The following is a 20,348-nucleotide window of genomic DNA, read 5'->3' on the forward strand; positions in this document are numbered from 1 at the left end:
ACTCATTCACAAAGACCTATTCCAAGGGGCAAAACAAGGAAATGAAACAAAAACCAACAAAACATATTGACAGGGGGCAACGATTTCCCAAATGTCATCTTTCGAAATTTACCTTCTCAAATTTCCTTTAAATGAATCACCACTATTCATTTTGTTTTGAGTAAAGTTGACCCCGCTCCAGTATTCAAATTGGACCCCAACTGGTTTAAATCAACTGATGTGTCTTATCCACTAGCTGGAGTAGTTTGCACCTGGCCCAGTCAGTGTTAACAAGATGGAAAGGAGTCCTTGGATGACTCTCTCAAGAACTTGAGGAAAATAAGCTAGACACAAAAGAGTTTAGATTGTAGTGTTCAGTTATGTACATTTCAAAACCAGAAAAAAACAAATGATCAGTTAGTTCACCTTAGAGGTCAAAATGGTCTCAGAGGTCAAGCTGGTGGTAATATCTGGAAGGAGAAAGAGAGTAGCAACAAGTCTAAGTGAGGAAAGATTGTGAGGGTGGAGGAAATGTTTTATTTCTTGATGGGGGTTGTAGTTGCAGGTGTAGCCACTGATTTTTAATTAGGAATTTTGCTTTTATTTCTTTCCAACATGGATGGTAAATTTTATTTTGAAAAGATGGGAAGAAAATACGTGTGTTAGACTTTTTCTGTCTTATTTGGATTTTGGTTGGAGGCATGTCTGTTATCTATTTCTCACTTTGCAGTAGCCACAGTGCTGTATTTCCAAGTCCAATTTATCCTACAGGATCATGCTCAAATTTCAATTTTAATAAGAGTGTTTTCTTTCTGAAGTTGTCTCCTTTCTTTCTTCTGTTCCAGAGTGGACTGGGAATACATTTAAAGGGCTATCTCCTTCAGAACGAAGCACAAATGAGAGGGAACTGGGGTCTCCTCTGTCATAATCTTAGTGTATTTCAGTTAGAGAGTGAGACGAATCAGTATTTTCTCAAATGAAGTATCACACATTATCCTTTGGGAGATATTGAAGAATACTTCAAAATTAAGCTGAACACTTTCAATTTGATTGTTAGACATTGAGTGAACTTTCAAGTTCTTTTTTATTTTCTTTTTTATTTGAGAGAGAGAGAGAGAATGTGCGAGGGAGGGAGAGTGGCAGAGGGGGAGAGACAGAGACTCTCTATAAAGCTTTTTTTAATGTTTATTTATTTATTTTGAGAGAGAGAATGAGCAGGGGAGGGGCAGAGAGAGAGGGAGAGAGAATCCCAAGCAGGCTCTGTGCTGTCAGTGCAGAGCCCAACTCAGGGCTTGAACTCAAGAATGGTGAGATCATGACGTGAGCCAAAGTCAAGAGTTGGATGCTTAACCGACTGAGCCACCCAGGCATCCCATAGAGAGAGATAATCTTAAGGAGGCTCCCTGCTGAGATGCAGCACTCATCCCACAACTCAGGGATCACTCACTGAGCCTAAATCAGGAGTCACATTCTCAACCAATGGAGCCACCCAGGAGCCCCACTGAATGGACTTTTGGATAAATTATCTGGTTATTTATTGTACCCTAAAATACTCATTATAAAACTGACATAAAGTATCTTAACAAATTTCATGAATAGCCTAAAATTCAGGTTTCTGGAGACAGGTTATGAAACTCTCAGGAAAATTTACAACGAATAAAAATAGATCTTTATTAAATAATAAAATACACACACCTGTGTTTCTGTGAAAATAAAATGGCTTCAATCATGAACAAAAATATGGATTCAATGTTCTTACCATGTGATGTTTCATTTAAATAAAGTTATTAGGTTCATGTTTTGTATTTTAGGTGATTGGAGATAAAATAGGCAATCATAACTTTATTATGTGGCTTTAAAATAGAAGAGAATTTCATCCTCATCCATTGTTTTATTCAACAATCAAACTCTTGCTTGAATCAGAACAATTTTAACTCATTTCTACCATTTGTTTAAAATAAGGTAGTTTTTTCACATCTCTGAAATAAGGTGGAACCATATTAGAGGTATGAACGCAAAAATAGTCCATCCTTTTAAGAAAGAAGTTCTTCTTATGGCTGCATTTGAAACTCGTGCTGACCGTACAAACTGTAGGACATGCCCAAGTGCTTTACCCACAAAGTTCTGTTGAATTCAGATGTCCCAGGATGGGATGTCTAAAGATTTAGGAAGGAAGCGTTGCTTAATACCTTTGTGTGCTGATGTCTCGTAAGATGAGTACAGTTTGGCGGTGATTCATAATCCATAAGAGAATGGGCAAAGAGAGCGAGAGAGTTAGAGGGAGAGGGAGAGAAATGAGTCATGTGATTCCTCATTTATTACAACAGAAAATGATTTGGGAGCAGGAGGTTAAATAGCTGAGTCTGGTGGCATGCATTTACTTTACTCAACATGCGGTGTGCCCAGAGCTGGATAGGCAGAAATAAATAGGTGACAGTTTGTGTATTTGGGCCCGCAGGGACTGGGATTTATTTTACACATTTGACTGTGTTTCTAACTAGCGCATTATGGACTCCCTACCATTTTAGGTCAGACATTCACTTAGCACCTGTTTTCCAGAGGATGGCTCTGTTTTCTCCCATAATCTGTTACATGTCTGGTGGTTCTGCTGCTCTTCTGAAGTCTTTTTTTGAGTTTAACCTGAGGTAACACCAAGGCAATTTGCATTTCATAGCATTTTACTAAAGGTAAAGCCTCAGGCTATGACATTTGAGACAAGAAAACAAAGGAAACAGTATAACAATTCATCTCCACGCAGATTACCAGTATGCTCAAAGGATGAAAACCCCAAATTTCCCATTTTCCAAATGATTTTTAAAGACGTCTTTGATGTTCATATGTTTAAAAAAAAAATCCCTCTCATTTTCTTTTATAATAGTCAAAGCGTTTGCATTACACACATATGGTGAGAATTTCCTGTGTTGTGTTTCCGGAAACATTTTAGAAGTGATTTTACTGCTTCTTGTTCATACTATTCATTCACCAATAGAAGATTCAAGAACTGCCCGAATATATCATTTTTCTTTTCTTTTTTTCTGTTAAGTTTCTTCATACATGACTTTTGAATTCTTTAGCATCCAGCTCGGCTCCGTGAACCAACACAACACCATTCTTCTTGATTAAGCACAAATTGTGCTTTGCCAGCGTCGACACTGGAACATTCCTTATGGCAGGTATGTGAGGCCCAAGTCATCGCATTTTTAAAAAAGAAATTAGCCAGAAAGGGTGTCTCATGGACATGGCTAGTATCAGGGCGGTGCTTTTAGGGAAAAAAGTGGATGTTTTTAGGCTTTCCAGGTATCAGCACTTTCCAGTTCTGATTCTTCACCTGTAACCTAGAAATGATTTTTTTGGAGCTTTTCCAGCAGGTTTAAAGAGTGGCTTCTGACAGGGATAGCTCTAAACTCTAATGCGAACTGATAAATTATGAACAACATAACGCTGGTACAGAAGTAACTAGAAAATGCCACATATTAAGGACAATGCTTACAAGTGTTCTTTTAACACTTGTTAAAGTGTTGAGGTTGTGACACCTCAAATCACCTAGATTAATAGTTTGGCACATTGGACTGTTTGTTAGTGACAATACTCTTCGAGAGGATGCTAATGTTAATGCCAAGTCTCCCAATTTTAAATTGTTTTAGCCTACAATGCCCAGAAGCAAGTAAGTTTTGATAGGAGAAAGTGTAATGTTGTTGCAAAAAAAAAAAAAAAAAGGTTGTTTATATATTATAATTTAATGTACGGTGAAGTGAATCCAGGTCACTGAAGTATTACCCATGCATTGGTTGGGGAACCCCCTTCCCCAGCCTAGGTCCAGAAGGCTCCTGTGTTCCCTTACCTATAAAATCTCTACAAAGCTGCAAGCAGCCAGACATTTCTTCGGCAGAGAACACATTGAGATGAATAGAAGGGCACATTTCCAAGTCCTATTGTGGGGGTGATCAAGTATGCTGGGTAAAAGACGCTGGGCCTAGCCAAGCTTTCATTGGCTTTCTGACTTAGATACATGCCCGCTTTTATACCTCGAGACAAATAACATTATTAATGGATCTTAAGTTTTCTCACCTACTTAATGGGACTCCTATTATCTTGTGGGTTTTGTTGAGAAAAGCAACACAAGCATCTGTTACGTAAGCCCATAGAGCACAACTTGATGCTACTTGATTTCTTCTTACCCCAAATGCCTAAGCTTCTTTGCTGAATTAGGAAATAAATTGTAAATCCACTTTACTGAGACAGGACTGGTAAAGGAGAAGAGTTAACAGATAATCTCGCTAAAGAATAAATTACACCACGTAAAGCTGTTGCTATTGGCTGGAGTTCTGAATGCGATATTCTCATTCTCCTGTTTCATTGGCGAGATGATTGGGCTACCAAATGAAAGAACTTCTTGGAGTCTCTCTCCCTGTGTTGCTTTTAAGAACTTCACCTCCCGGGTTTGTTTTTTGAGTCATCATTGGACCTCTCCTTTACGACAGCTTCTCAGATCAATCCATGGAATTTGATTTCCGGCATCTTAGGAGTAATCTGCCTTTCCTTGATGGCTACTACGGGGGTTTTGCTGAAACATTGTAAGTTTTCTTTTTTTTATTAATTTTTTAAATGTTTATTTTTTTTTGAGAGAGAGAGAGGGAGCAAGTGTGAGTGGGGGAGGGGCAGAGAGAGAGAGGGGGAGACACAGAATCCGAAGCAGGCTCCAGGCATTGAGCTGTCAGCACAGAGCCTGACGCGGGGCTGGAACTCACCAGCCGTGAGATCATGACCTGAGCCAAAGTGAAGTCGGATGCTTAACTGACTGAGCCACCCAGGGGCCCTGAAAAATTGTAAGTTTTTCCAGACAAGTTTTTATAAAGACCACAACTGTGATGAAACATTTAACTAAAAGGCTTCATTTTTAAAATTTTATTAATAATTTTATTTATTCATTTTATTAATGTGTAATATGTCATTATTTCATAAACTTGCATCTAAAGAAGTAAATGTCTAATCATTTCTTACAGTACTTACTAAACAAAGTATTCAGTCAACAATGCCAACAATGTCTCCAGGACTAACCACAGAAATCCAGAAAGGTAGGTTTCATACTTTGGAAAACTTTAGTGTTGGTAGAGGACAGAATAAGCAGTTTCTTGTTTTTTTCACACAGAACATGATGTACACTTAGTAATACAAGTTTGCCTGATAATTGTAGGATAGTCACATTTCATTATTCTCTAATGTAAAAACTGTTAAATTACATTGAATGTGCATACTTTACCTATTTAAGCAATAAGGAAAATATTAGCCTAAATGACATGTTTTTCCTATATAAGTGCTCATGTTACATTAGTGCTGTAACAAATCAAAACTAGATTACGGTAAATACTACAGTTAATCCTAATCGCCTGCCGGTTTGCTCATAACCCATACTTTTACATCTCTTTGACTTTGCTTCTGCTTCTTACCTGACTCACAATAGAGTGCACATGTTTCTGCAATTTTAGTCCCTACTTATCCAGGGAAAGCCAGCTCAAAGTCCAATTTTTTAGGTATTTTTTCCAAACGCTCTCCAAACTGTCTCACCATCTTCTGTGATCATGTAACACTTAATTTACCTTTTTTTCTTCCCTTAGCATTTTTGCATCCCTAATGAGATTCTGACATATCACGTTGTGTAAGGTGAAAGTATAGGAGAAATTGATCTGATACACACATATGTTGCAATATGTTACTACCATAACATTAAGTAGTACCTCTATCATGTCACATAATTACCATTTCTTTTTTTGTGGAGAAAACATTCAAGATCTACTTTTTTTTTTTTTTTTAGCAACTTACAAGTATATAATACAGTATTTCTAACTATGACCTTAACTCTGTGCATTAGATCTCCCAGACTTATTCACCTTCTAACTGGAAGTTTATCCCCTTTGACCAACATCTCTCCATTTACCCCACTCTCCAGCTCCTGGGAACCACTACCTTTCTCCCCTACCTACACTTCGGCACCACTCATTTGAAAAAGATTTGAGTGCCTACCCTGTGTCTTGACTTTCATCACCGAGGATAGCAAATGTTCAAGACGCTATCACTGTCCAACTGTAGGAGTAGACTTCAAGCTAATTGTTTCATTTATCTTTATTTTGAGAATAAGATATCCCAAACACTGGAATTTTCTCCCAATGTGCCATATTCTTTTCTGACTCAGGAAATAGTTTCCTTAAATACCTCTTTCATCTAGTTCACACAGCGGAGCTCAATTATGAGTCACATCCTCGAAAGCTCTTCTAGCCACCCTGCAATTTACACTCTGCTACCCAATATTCTAACATACTTACTTATTCTCTTGCATACTTACCTAAGTTATCATGAAGTATAATTGACAAATGATTGGAAATGACAGAGTTCCGACTCTATCTCTAGAATATAATCGCTTTTAGGAAAAAAGGTTAAATCTGACTTGTTTGCATTAACGTCCCCTGAACTAAGGTAGGCATAGTAGATTCTCGAAGAATATTTGTGGGAAATGGTGCATAAGTAACAAATGATTTTTGGGTGGGTAAATAGCATTGAAAAAATTGAATGTCATTACGTATGTTTTGGTTTTTTTCTCCTAGAAGCTGACTGTTGTTCTTGCCAAGAAAAGTGGATTGGGAACCAATGCAACTGCTACTTCTTTTCTACTGAATTAAAAACTTGGGAAGAGAGTCGTGATTTCTGTGCTTCTCAGAATTCCAGTCTACTTCAGATGCAAAACACAGATGAATTGGCATGTATTTAATTCTGGTTTCCTACATTTTTTTTTGATGTATGAAAATATGCTAAGTAAGCGGTATACTTAGATTTATCTTGAAGTGGGTAGTAAATGGATGGTTATATTTGAACTAATGACTTAAATAATTCGCGACACCTTGAACCAATCATTATAAAACCTACATAAAATTGATTTATATCATAGGAATAAATATCAAGTTAGAGTACAGATAAAGTACAAGGAACTTTTTGGAGAGAATTCAAAGAACAAATAAAGGCCATTATTTTTATGCAAAGACTAATAAAACAAGTTTGTAAGTTTTAGTTTGTAAATTGAATTTATAATTTCTTTTGTAATATATGTCTTTTGTCATCATTCCGAGATATAATGTGCAATAAGTACGGAAAGTATGATAAAAAAATTACTCAATTTAAGAAAAGGTGAAAAACTTCTCAAGCTGCATGAAGAATCTGTTCCGAATATAAGTTGAGTCAAGTATATCTATGAAATTTACTTCTCAAGATACTGTTGATTTGGGATTGAATTTGATTGTAAATCTTCTGTGAAGGAGGTGTTCCAGGAAAACTCTAACTTTTTTTCTAACGTTTTTTATTCCTTTGAGAAGGAATATTTAATGGTATTTGTTTATCAATCACAAATGAAAGGGCCTGATAAGGAAGAAAATATGAGGCAAGTGCCTATACTTTTTAAACTGGACACTAAGAATGATCTCAGTTTGTGTGATTAGAAGTGTCAATCTGATGCTGCCACTTTGTTAAAAGTACATTATTCCCAGAGTAGATTCAGATTAGATTAATGTGTTTGTCTCTGTTTCCAATCAGCATTTTATGAGGTCCAGTACAAGCTTTTACTGGATTGGGCTCCGTTACAGTGAAAAACATCGTGCCTGGTTGTGGGAAAACAACTCCAATGTCTCCCAAGATCTGTAAGTTTCTGGCAGTCAAGGTCTTTTTAGTTCTTTGTGCGTTTATCGGTAGATCTCACCAGAGAATGTGACATTCGGGAACACTGTAGCAAGGATAACCTGTCTAAGGCATGCAAATACAGAAAAGAGAGGAGATATAACAGAACGTGAATTTTAGCTCCATCTAGAACATTCAAATTTATGCTCAAATGTCATGAGGTTAGTGTATTTGTGACCATGAAACAGCTTTCAGCATTTTTCTTTTTTTCTGCCTTGTGTAAGCATTCGGATGTGTATGTGCATCTACAGGTGTTCACATTCACAGAGCTGTCCAGGGAAAATAGTATATCTATTATTTTCTATTCTCTTATTAAGCCCGATATTCTCAGCATCCTCCCATATTTCAAATATTCTGAGCTTATTTTCTGTATATTTGTAAGCTTTGGATCTCATTTTCATTCATAAGTATGGGTTTTGCAGCATCAGACAGTGACAAATTTTATGCTTGGATTTGTTTTCCTGGACTACATTAGCCAGTACATCTCTAAACAAAATAGAAGCAAAGTATATTGTATATCAAAACCATTAATAACAACAGCAGAAAGAGAAAATCTTTGGCCTCAATGCTGTTGATTATAGGGACAACAACAGTTTTTGTAATATTGTGCTCTGGAATCGTGAAAACGGGGCTTCTGAGTAAAAAAAATGGGCTCATTATGTTAATATCGCATTCAAGTGCTTTTAAAAGTTCTGTCATTTAATTAAAAACACTACTCCTGAATATTATTCCCTTTTCTAATATGCTAACATTTTATTTTTTGTTACAGATTGCCATTAATTCAAGATTTAAATACAAAGAAATGCGTAGTGTATAGCCCAAACCTAAGAGCTTTGGATGAACCCTGTGGAAGTACATATCGTTTTATATGTAAGCAACAGCTGAGGCGCCCGGGTGGCTCACTCGGTTGAGCCTCCGACTTTGGCTCAGGTCATGATCTTGCCGTTTGTGAGTTTGAGCCCCGTGTCAGGCTCTGTGCTGACAGCCCAGAGCCTGGAGCCTGCTTCAAATTCTGGGTCTCCCTCTCTCTCTGCCCCTCCCCTACTCATGCTCTGTCTGTCTGTCTGTCTCTCTCTCTCTCTCTCTCTCTCTCTGTCAAAAATAAATAATCATTAAAAAAATTTTACATGTAAGCAACAGCCTATTTAGGTGTTTCTTGGAGTGGAAGGGGTGGGTAATGAAGGTTCAGCAGTACTAAGAATATGACTTTACCTCTTGTATTGTTGCTAATTATCTGCCTTAGGGATCTGTAAAATGTTTCAAATCATGTCTTATGACACAATTTCCATATATTTGAAATCCTGTGTTTTAACACTGATGAAATTCCCTATGACCCAGCAATTGCACTACTCGGTTCTTGTCCAAGGGATACAGGTTTCGAAGGGACTGTTTCGAAGGGACACGTGCACCCCAATGTTTAGAGCAGGGCTGTAGACAATAGCCCAAGCATGGAAAGAGCCCAAATGTCCATTGACAGGTGAATGGATAAAGAAGACGTGGTATATATGCCCAGTGGAGTATTACCCAGCAGTCAAAAAGAATGAAATCTTGCCATTTGCGACGATGTGGATGGAACTAGAAGGTGTTATGCTAAGCGAAATTAGCCAGAGAAAGACAAATATCATATGACTTCATTCATATGAGGAATTTAAGATACAAAATGGATGAACATAAGGGAAGGGAAGCAAAAATAATATAAAACAAGGAGGGGGACAAAACATAAGAGACTCTTAAATACAGAGGACAAACAGGCTTGCTGGAGAGATTGGGTGGGGGGGATGGGCTAAATGGGCAAGGGGCGTTACGGAAAACACTTGCTGGGATGAGCACTGGGTGTTGTATACAGGGGATGAATCAGTGGAATCTACTCCTGAAATCATTATTGCACTATATGCTAACTAACTTGGATGTAAATTTAAATAAATAAATAAATAAATAAATAAATAAATAAATAAATAATAAAATTGATGAAATTTGTGCACCTATACCTGAAATTATAAAGCATCAAGGTCTAGAAAAGAATATTTTGATTTAATACATATGTTCAATATTACATGTAATATATTTTTATGTGTATATTCTGGTAAATTTTCTCTGTAGAAATTCAAATAAAATAATTCATGTCAAATGATATATATCACTGTCATTTCAGTTCTTTGTAAGGTACACTGAATTGGAAAGTCCTATCTTCACCTTACTTTTCTGGAACTTAGTTCTTTCTGGATATCTATATATCTATTTGTTTTAATTTAGAGCTTAGAGTGTCATATGACATCTTTCTCATGTGTATCATCCGACTTTAGAAGGGAACATATTTGTGTTTCTTCTCTTGATGGTCTTGAGCTCTGCAGAACAATTTTGAATCTTTGTCCAAATAGGTGATTCCCTATTTGGGAATCTATGGCTTTTAGATTTTGCAAGGGTAAATAGAATCTAAGCCCTGATCACATAAATTTGCAATACTCATTTTTTCACTCTACAATCTCTCTTGCCTTATGCTTATCCATCAGTAAAAAGTCACTCAGGTGTACATTGAAGATATTAATCTTTAATAAATCCCAAACCTTTTCCCTAAAAGTTGTGTCAAATATTGAACAATTCCCTTTCTCTGTGGGGGAGGAACAAACCACTTAACTGTGGGGATTCTGAGTGTGCCAAAGAAGGGGTGAGAACATAATAACGCCACGTATCTATGACCTGGATGGGGTTTTCCTAATCTCACTCATATAAAAAGACAATTCTCTTTTGTAAAACTATTGTACGTACATCTTAAAAATTTTATACTGACATGTCTCTTTGCTTTCTATTTTTATATTTCAATTGAATTATAATAATTAAGAACCTCAAGTTGATTTTTAATACAGTCAGGGAGAGAAAAGGGCCTTGTGTGTTTTAGTTCTTAAAATATAAATATAATAAGACAACAAAGTGAACTTTTCACATTCTCATATGAAGATTAGGAGAAGTATGCTTAAGTTATATTATGAAAAAGACAAGATGATATAAATCAAACGTGTAACTTGGACTAGGAGAACACACACTGCCCTCTCTGGGTATTTAAAATGTTTGGGCTTTGTTGTCCATGTAAATTCAAAAAATTCAATTACATTAAAAATAGCATAGATAAGCTAATAATGAAAATCACTAGTTTTCTGTCCCAATATCCCACCTTCCTCTCCTTCTCCCATAAGGCAATTTCCTCTGGGTTTTTTGTTTGCTTTTCTACTTAGAGTGGTTTTCTCTGTAGTGAAGCAAGGATAGTCTACTTTTCACACTTTTGTCCAGGATGAATCTGTGAAGTGCCTAGAGCTCAATTTGCCTTTTTACTGAGAACTCACATATATTCATTATGATTTCAAGCGCAATGAGGAAACAGAAGGTGCTAGATACGATGGATGGGATCTAATTTCAGAGAGTAATCTATGTCAAGAATTGTCTCTATTGAGATGGGAAAATTCCTGTAGCCTCCCGATTATAGCTCAGGTGTTCTTTTCAAACCCGATATCATTTTCGGGCCTTATGATGGAAAGGAGAGTGCTAGTCCCCCACAGTAGTATGTCTTTCTCATAGCATCATCCTATCATATTGGTGACACTGAGTCTATGACCGTCAGGCACACACTTTATCTATCTATCATATCTATCTATCTATCTATCACCTATCTATCATCATCATCTAGCTATCTATTTTTACTTTAGAGAGAGAGAGAGGACAAATAGGGGAGAGGGGCAGAGAGAGAGAGAGAGAGGGAGAATCTTAAGCAGGTTTCCCATTCAGCTCAGAGCACAATGCAGGGCTCCATCCCAAGACGCTGGGATTATGACCCAAGCCCAAATCAAGAGTCGGACGCTCAGCTGATTGAGCCACCCAGTTGCCCCAACCACATTTCATTTTTACTATTCTTCCTCCCACTTTTACCTGCAGGCTGCTTTCCTTCATCCTGAAAATATCTTTGTCATCACTGGGATAGGAAAGACTTCTTTTATGTAAAGGTCTTTCTACCAAACATCTCTTTTCCCTTCTAACATGTAATTTCTGATATATTTGGAGGGGGGGAGACACATTATTTTACTTTTGTTCTCTGTTTTTTTGTTATGAAATGGGCTAATGCACATGGATGGATCTAGCTGAATAAATATCTCAGGGTTGAATGTAAAACTAATGAAAGAGGGCGAGGAAATGTTCAAAACAAAACCCCACAAAATAACAATATAATATGCCAAGAGTCAGCTTATCCTTCCTTAATTTTATCTTGGTACCTAGGTGTATTGCCCTCAATATGTGTAATACATGTTACATATTGTTGCATATCAAATTATGGTAGATTTAGAAACTTGAAATAGCATATGTTTGTATGTCATAGTATCTATGGGTCAGGAGCTGGGCCTGGCTTAGTCCTTAGTTCAGTGCTTCACAAGGCTGGAATCAAGGTCTTGGCCAGGCTGCATTCTTATCTGAAACTCAGAGTCCTTTTCCAACTTTATTCAAGCTGGTGGCAGAATTTAGTTCTTTTCTGTTGTAGGACTTAGGACTTAGACCCTCACCCCCCAGTGGCTGCCCCCTCCATAGACAGTCACTCCGGGAATGCTTACTTCTTCAGGCCAGAAGGTGCCCACTCCTCTCTCTTTCTCACCTCTGGAGGCTTTTTTTTTAAGTATTCAACTAATTAGGTCAGGTGTACCTACAATATTCTCTTTTGACTAACTAAAAATTGACTAATTTGTAACCTTAATCACACCTGAAAAATAGCCAAATCTTTCCATTTAGTGTAATCTAATCACAGAGCAACCCCCCCCATCACCTTCATAAATCCCACTGAAACTCGAGGGCAGGGGACTGTATAGACATACACCAGGTCATGGGAATTTGAGAGTCATCTGTCTACCATACGAACATTCCCTAAAATATACATTGTAAGTGCTGCTACATAGTTTATTGCATTTAAACATTACCTTTTGATTCCTGGTGAGATAACCAGGAATCGAATTCATAAAAGTGAGGACAAATAATACTTTTTAAAAATTTTTTTCCAATATATTAATTCTTAATTCCTCCATTACTGACATTTAAGTTACCTATTAAAGACGGAGTTTTTGTATAGCTGGCTTGAGACAGCTCTTTGCTTATCTTCAGAGATACTTAAGAGTTGGTGGTTTTTCGTTTGTTTTGTTTTGTTTGAAATGGGCTCCACATGGGGTCTGTACTCAGAACCCTGAGATCAAGACCTGAGCTGAGATCAAAGGTTGGATGTTTGACCCACTGAGATGCCCAGGTGCCCCTAAAAGTTGGTTTTTGACTCTTAGCCATGATTAGGGCAGTGAGTTAGCTACCTAACTAAATAACTAAGTTAGTTAACAGAAAAACTAACAGAAAAAAAAAAACTTATGGTAAGTTTTTTTTAAGTTCAAACTTCCTGTGTAGCACCTAGAACCAATTTGTTTATTTATAACTTATACTTGAGATAATTGGTTAGATATCCTGTCTCCGCTATGTAACCAGACTCTGCAGTAAACTTCTGCCTGAGCTCTCCTAAAACCAAGTTTTGTCACATAAATACCAGCACAAATATCAGCAGTTTCATTTGGGTATGAATCATACCTTTGTGGAAGTAAGAACACTGGGGAGTTTGGTCCTGCACGTTTTTTTCGGCCCAAATTCTTACTTGAATTCCCTCCTGTTGTATTATATCATTTGCCTTTTTTAAAAGCTTTATATGGGTATGCTAATTGAAGCCTTATGATTTCTTTCAGTTACCTAAATCTTTGGGATATCTCAATCCCCGTTTTCATTTCCACAATTTTAGGCCTTTTGAATTTTTTCTCTTTATATCTTAGTGCAGGAGTTAGAAAACTTTCTCTGAAGAACTGGGTCGTAAATATTTTCAACTTTGTGAACGAGTCTCTGTGGAACTATTCAAGTCTGCCATTGTGGTGCAAAAGAAGGCATTGATAATACATAAATGAATGGTTTGGCTGTGTTACAAAAGAACTTCATTTCCAAAAACAGATGGTGGGATAAATTTGGTCTAACAGGCCATAGATTGCAAACCCTTGCCAAAGTGTCCAAAAGGAAAATATGTAGGCACCAATCCTACTTTCCTTCTTGCCTTAACACATCTTATTAGTAGTAAATGTACTTATAAAATTTGCCGTATAGAACCAGTTGTGTCTTGGGGTGCTTGGGTGGCTCAGTTGGCTAAGCATCCCACTTGTGATTTCGGCTCAGGTCATGATCTCACGATTTGTGAGTTCAAGCCTCACATGGGGCTCTGTGCTGACAGTGCAGAGCCTGCTTGGGATTCTCTCTCTCTCTCTTTTTCTCCCTCTCTTTCTTCCCTGCCCACACTTGTGCGCTCTCTCTCTCAGAGTAAAATGAATAAACTTAAAGAAAACAGTTGTGTCTGATATTATGCGTTCATTTTAAAAGGTGAAAATCCATAAAGTATGTGTGTTAGCCAAACTACAAGGTATCTGCCAGTGATACTCAGCTTCTGGTGTACCTACTTTTACATAATTTCCTTCTACACTGTACCAGGGTTGATCTGGGTCATCAATGGAATACAGCAGAAATGAAAATATGCCACTTCTAAGGCTAGATCATATAAGATAGTATGGCTTCTTCTCTTCTCTCTCCCCTATCACTTGATCTGGGGGAAGCCAGCTACTGTATGATGAGAAACTCTGCTGATAGGACCATATGACAAGGAACTGAAGCCTCTTATGGACAGCCAGCAAGCAAGTGAAGTCCAACTGCAAGTAATGAGACCTCTTCTTTAACAGCCTCTGACTCTCCAGCCCTAGACAAGCCTTCAGAGGACACAGGCCCAGCCAGCCTCTTGATGGAAACCTCACGAGACACCATGAGCCAGATTCGTTCTTCTGGGTTGTTCAAAGATTCCTAACCCTCAGAAATTGTGTGATATAATACCTGTTTATTTCTAAGCTACAAAGTGTTGGGATAATGCATTACATGGCAATAGATGATTCAGATTTTGGCACTCAGAAGAGAGGAACTACCATAAAGAAAAAAATAAGCTGAGTGCTTGAACCATGGCAGTGGATAGAAGCTGAAAGGTCTAGAAAGACTGAAGGCTTCTACTGAAGGCTTACAGGGACATGAGAAACATGTTAGAAAAAGGAGATGATGATGACTGCCAGGCTACCCTACCGTCACTGTTCTCACTGAGGCTGGATTATACTGGGTGTCATCAGCACTCTGAAATAGGCTAGACAGAATCCGGTCATTTGGGTGGCCCCGGGAAAAGTTAGAGCATTTAGACACTCAGTCTACCCCCTCCCTCCACAGGGAAAGCTGAGAACTGGGAGTTTCCTCCTGATTGAATAGATTTGAACCAGGGGTAAACATTATGACAAGAGGGCGTCTCAGTTTTTCCTGCTGGCTTCCAAGTGGGTAGTTTTGCATTCACCCAGGCTGCATGAAACCTCTCAGTTTTAGAATTTCTCACAAAGGGATTTTGCCTGTGAATTGTTATTGAATTGGTGTGTTTGTGGTTGGAAGTAGGGTCTGGGATTTCCTATTTTGCCATCTTACTGATGTCATGTGGTTAATTTTTTCCCCTAGAAGTATAAATAAAAATAAGCATATTATAGATTTATAATTTACATGCATTTATATATATATATATATATATACACACACATATATATGGCCTTAAGTGATATAAAATAGAGATTAATTCACTCTATCTCTAACATATCTAAATCAGATTTGAATTACACTCAAATGCAGTTTAACTGGATTTAAATGGACACAAATATCACCCTGTGTGAGTGTAAGAATTACGGCTGGATCCATCTCATGACTGAGAGAGGGATTGCCATTGTAAACAGTGCCATAAAACAGCTTCTTAACGCACTAGCTAGGGCTTTTAATATTCTCTAATTACCTGCTGAGGTTTTCTGAACAATATTCTTCGAGATGCTTCTAGCTCCTACAAAGCCTATGTTGCAGGGGCGCCCGGGGGGCTCACTCGGTTGATCGGCTGACCTCTGCTCAGGTCATGATCTCACGGCTTGTGAGTTCGAGCTCACGGCTCGTGAGTTCGAGCCCCACGTTGGGCTCTGTGCTGACAGCTCAGAGCCTGGAGCCTGTTTCGGATTCTTTGTCTCTCTTTCTCTCTCTCTCTGCCCCTCCCCCACCCTCACACATGCACTCTCTCTCTAAAAAATAGAAACAAAACAGACAAAAACATTAAATAAATGACACAGAGGTACCGCGAGAGAGCCAATGTGTACATGGAGAACTTAGTGACTTCAGGTTAACATTTTAGAATTGCTTATTCACTGAAAACGTAGGAGTCTCCGTGCAGGCTGTTACTGGATGAGAATATGAGGTGCATTTTAGAGGAAGGATCTAAAAGAAAGGGTGGTTTCATAAACACACTGGCTAAGCCTCCAGTTTCATACTGCAAGGACACTGCCTGATTTCAAACACCCCCATCCCTCCCACAGATACATAAAATCAATAAGAAAAGCCAATGCAACCACGCAAGACCCATGCCCTTTCAGCATCGGATGGTTCAGAGCACCACCACTTTCAAATCAGCTGTACGTAGAGAAAAGAAATTTAACAGGGCTCTTTCTCCAGCCTACTACTTAATGCAAATGGTGCAGCGCCCAGGGGATTCGTCCTTAAAATATTCTATGAAAAAGACAACAGAAGATGTCGATGAAGCACAGACACCATCAATCCAGGAAGATTAAACTGCACTCATAAATTCCAGGGCACTTCACGTAGTTTGGGACTTGGTCGTTCATAAGGGGTTTGGAACGTAAGACATGTGAGAAACTTGGAAAAACACTTTTTTTTTTCCTGTTGAGAGAAAGAAAATAAAGAAGAGGCGATGCCTCTTAGACATGTGACTGAAAGTAAAAAAGAAGAAGAAGAAGAATTCTGAGGATTTAAGGATCCCGAAGAAAGGAGAAAGAAAAAAGACCTGTCTTTGCCTGCCCCTCCCCACCGCACCTTGCACGTGGACATCCAAAAAGGAAACTGCACAGAAAAGCACAGAGCGGACAGAAGAGGGAGCTCTCTAACTAGGAACCTTGATCATTAAATGAATAAAAATGGAAAAAACAAAAACAAAAAAACCAGACTACATCTACATGAAACCTCTTTAACAATTCAAGGATGTGATTAAAGGATTTTTTTTTTAACCTACAAAAAGTCAATATCTGAAAACAGAAAACAACCACAAAACTGATAAAAACGGTAGTGCCACCCTGCACATTAACTACAATATCCTCACACGGTCATAAAAGAGAACAGAAATACAAAAAAAAAAAAAAAAAAAAAAAAAAAAAAAAGGGTGAAATGAAGCAGAAGTCGATGAAACTCAGCAAAGCAGTAGATTGCCCAGGGTAAAGTTATGAACAGAGATTTATAAGGCAAACGGAAGCAATAAGAACGCAGGTGCTGTGAACCTTGCTCAGAGGTCTGAACAGAGGCAAAGAATCACGTCTAAAGAGGATTCCGTGAAGCCAAAAAAAGACACTTTCTAGTCTTAAAGGATACATGCTACTCTGAAGATTGAACAGTTATGAGTCTATTCAATAACAGTGACTATATCATATAAAAATGACAATAGATGCAAGAAGAAATAGTAGCACATTGATAGAAGGTGATTTTAACCGGCCGCCCTTAATATAAGGCAGCAAGTTTGAACACAAAAATAAGTTAAGCTACAGATGCTCTAAATGATCCAGTGTGCTACTCTTTCTCTGCACGTTTTTACCTGACCCTGCATTGGGATTGTTAGACTTGCGCTTTTTCAGCTATTATGGGCTACGGTTGTTTGTTAAAACAGCAAATTGGGGCGCCTGGGTGACTCAGTCGGTTAAGCGCCAGACTCTAAATCAGTATGGTAGGTATTTTAGATATGCATTGACTACTATATAGTGATAGTACAAAATATGCCTTCTTTTTAACCACATTTGAAACCTCCACAAATATTGGATATCTAACATTTGGAAAAAGTAGAAATGTATGGATACTTTCTTATCTGGATGAAGTACATACATATATTTATGCATGTGTATGTATATATGTACATGTATCTATGTGTTTGTGAGGATTCTAAAGGTTTTACTTTGCAGAAAAAGTCCTAAGGTGTTTCATTGGAATTATCTGCACTCCTTATTAACATTGTGCTGGTGGTATAGCCAATGTACTTAGGCTAAAAACTATAGATAGAAAGATATATAATATATATACATACACACACACACATATTTAGATGCTCTAAATAATATATGTTTAATAATATATATGATATATATTATTTAATATATATTAATTAATTTAATATATATTAATTAATATATTGTATATATTTTATATATTTAATAATAAATATCTGTAATATAAATATATATATTTAACAATAAATATCTATAATATAAATATATATATTTAATAATAAATATCTATAATATAAATATATATTTAATAATAAATATCTATAATATATATTTAATAATAAATGTATATAATATAAATATATATATTTAGTTTAGTATAAATATATATAATATAATTTTATTAAATATATATTTATATTATAGATATTTATTATTAAATAATTATTTATTATTATTTAATAAATATCTATAATATATACAATAGATTAATTGATATATTAAATTAATTAATATATATTAAAGAATATATATTATATATAAATATATACAATATATTAATATAAATTAAATTAATTAATATATATTAAAGAATATATATTATATATAAATATATACTTATATTTATATATATTTAGAGCAATCTAAATATATATATTCATATTATATATATTTAGAGCAATCTAAATACATATATATATATATATAAACTCTCTGTATTTGCACATGTATGATAATATGCCTAAATAATATGAGAAAATTGATGATAAACCTAACTCCTCTAATAATAAGAAATAAATATAAGTTAACAGGTTGTGGAGTTAATATGCAAAAATAAACAACATTCTTTTATGCAAATAAAACCAGTAAGAAGACATGATGAATGAAAAACCCTATTTACACTAACGACAAATAAGATGAAATATTTGGGAATAATTTAACAAGGACTATTCAAAAATCTATACAAAAAAATGTAAAACATTCCTGGGAGACAAAAAATATACTTTAAAAAGGTAAGGACATCTATTTTGGGTTAAGATCTTTTCTTTTTTTAAAATTTTTTAATGTTTATTTATTTTTAGAGAGAGAGAGAGAGACGGGGGAGAGAGAGAGAGAGAGAGAGAGAGAGCATGACCAGGGGAGGGGCCGAGAGAGAGGGAGACACAGAATCCAAAGCAGGATGCAGGTTCTGTGTTGACGCGGGCGGGGGTGGAACTCACAAGCCATGAGATCATGACCTGAGCCGAAGTGGGACGCTCCACTGACTGACTCACCAGGCACCCCTAGGATCTTTTCTTAAATTGATTTATAAATTTGAAGTGATCCAAATAAGGATCCAATGACTGGTGGATCTGGGCAAGTTGACACTGAAGTTCATATGGAAAAATAAACAGGAAATGCAAATAGCTATAAGGAAATGCTAGACCTACTAATTGTTGAAACATGCCTCAAAAGTCTCTGGTTAAAATAGTGTGGTTGGTAATGACACACAAAGAGATCAAAAGAATAGAACCCAGAAATAGTCACAACTACATATAGAAATTTAGATTATGAGAAAGGTAGTGTTCTTAAATAGGATAGATGTTGGTGAAAAACCAACATTACGATCAACAAAGTTCTAGTATAGAAAAAGCATGCTCTTAACATGGGCATCACTCTTCACGACCGTGAACTTCTGGTTATGTGAGTCCACATTCTAACAACATTGAGTTATTTAGGGGGAAAAGCCAATATCAAGTATTTTTCATAGGAACAATTGAATATAAATGGCTTGTATATCGTAAATCATTTTTATGTGAAAGAAACTCAGGCCTCTTCCAGCCCCTTGTTCCTCCATTAATTCAGTACTGGCATATTTATTGGCTGTGGAGACTCTCGTGAGATTTTCTGTTTTTCCACACACATCCACAAAGTTATATGTGCAGCTAGAACTCACTCAGAGTACAGCCTTCATTAGCATTAAGAGAAGTGTATATTTCCAAAAAAGTAGTTTTCTTAGTGACAATGGTAAAGTAGTTTAGATTTAAAGGCTCTAGGGGCTTAGACAAAGCCGAATTTGAATTCTTACTTGAATTCCTATTATATTTGAGGCCTCAAGCAAATGATTTTATTTTCAAAGCCTTAATTTTCTCATCGACACAATGGGACTATCCACTTGGTGAATTTGCTGAGAAATAATGAAAACATTTTGCATTGTTAAGAATGCATTCAAATAACTACAACAAACAATGAATGGCAACAAAAACTTAAAAGAAACCGAAACAAATTAAATCTATGTCAAATTAGTAATACTATTGTACAGAAAAAAGAAACACAAGTGACTAAAATAGAGTGGTTTCTTACTGTTTTTTTTATGTAAAACCAGTGTATTCTATAGAAAAAAACATTTGCAAGCAGTCAAAAACAGTATGTGGCAGTCTTTTCAGTTACATATTGGTAAAGACATTTTGAAATTATTTTATGCATGATGTAGAAAAAAGTAAATAAGAAGTT

At 36.5% G+C, this 20,348-nt stretch overlaps 1 protein-coding gene across 1 annotated transcript; it reads left to right on the forward strand.

Annotated features, from left to right (window-relative positions):
- Positions 1 to 2,934: 2,934 nt before the first annotated feature.
- On the forward strand, positions 2,935 to 8,763 carry KLRD1 (killer cell lectin like receptor D1). Its single transcript, XM_060658400.3, has 6 exons — positions 2,935 to 3,152; positions 4,461 to 4,553; positions 4,983 to 5,054; positions 6,579 to 6,730; positions 7,558 to 7,661; positions 8,468 to 8,763. The coding sequence occupies exons 1-6, from the start codon at positions 3,146 to 3,148 to the stop codon at positions 8,607 to 8,609; spliced, it is 570 nt and encodes a 189-aa protein (XP_060514383.2). The 5' UTR covers positions 2,935 to 3,145; the 3' UTR covers positions 8,610 to 8,763.
- Positions 8,764 to 20,348: the final 11,585 nt, after the last annotated feature.

Source organism: Panthera onca, chromosome B4 (genome assembly GCF_046562875.1).
Source record: "Panthera onca isolate mPanOnc1 chromosome B4, mPanOnc1 haplotype 2, whole genome shotgun sequence".
Classification (NCBI taxonomy): domain Eukaryota; kingdom Metazoa; phylum Chordata; class Mammalia; order Carnivora; family Felidae; genus Panthera; species Panthera onca.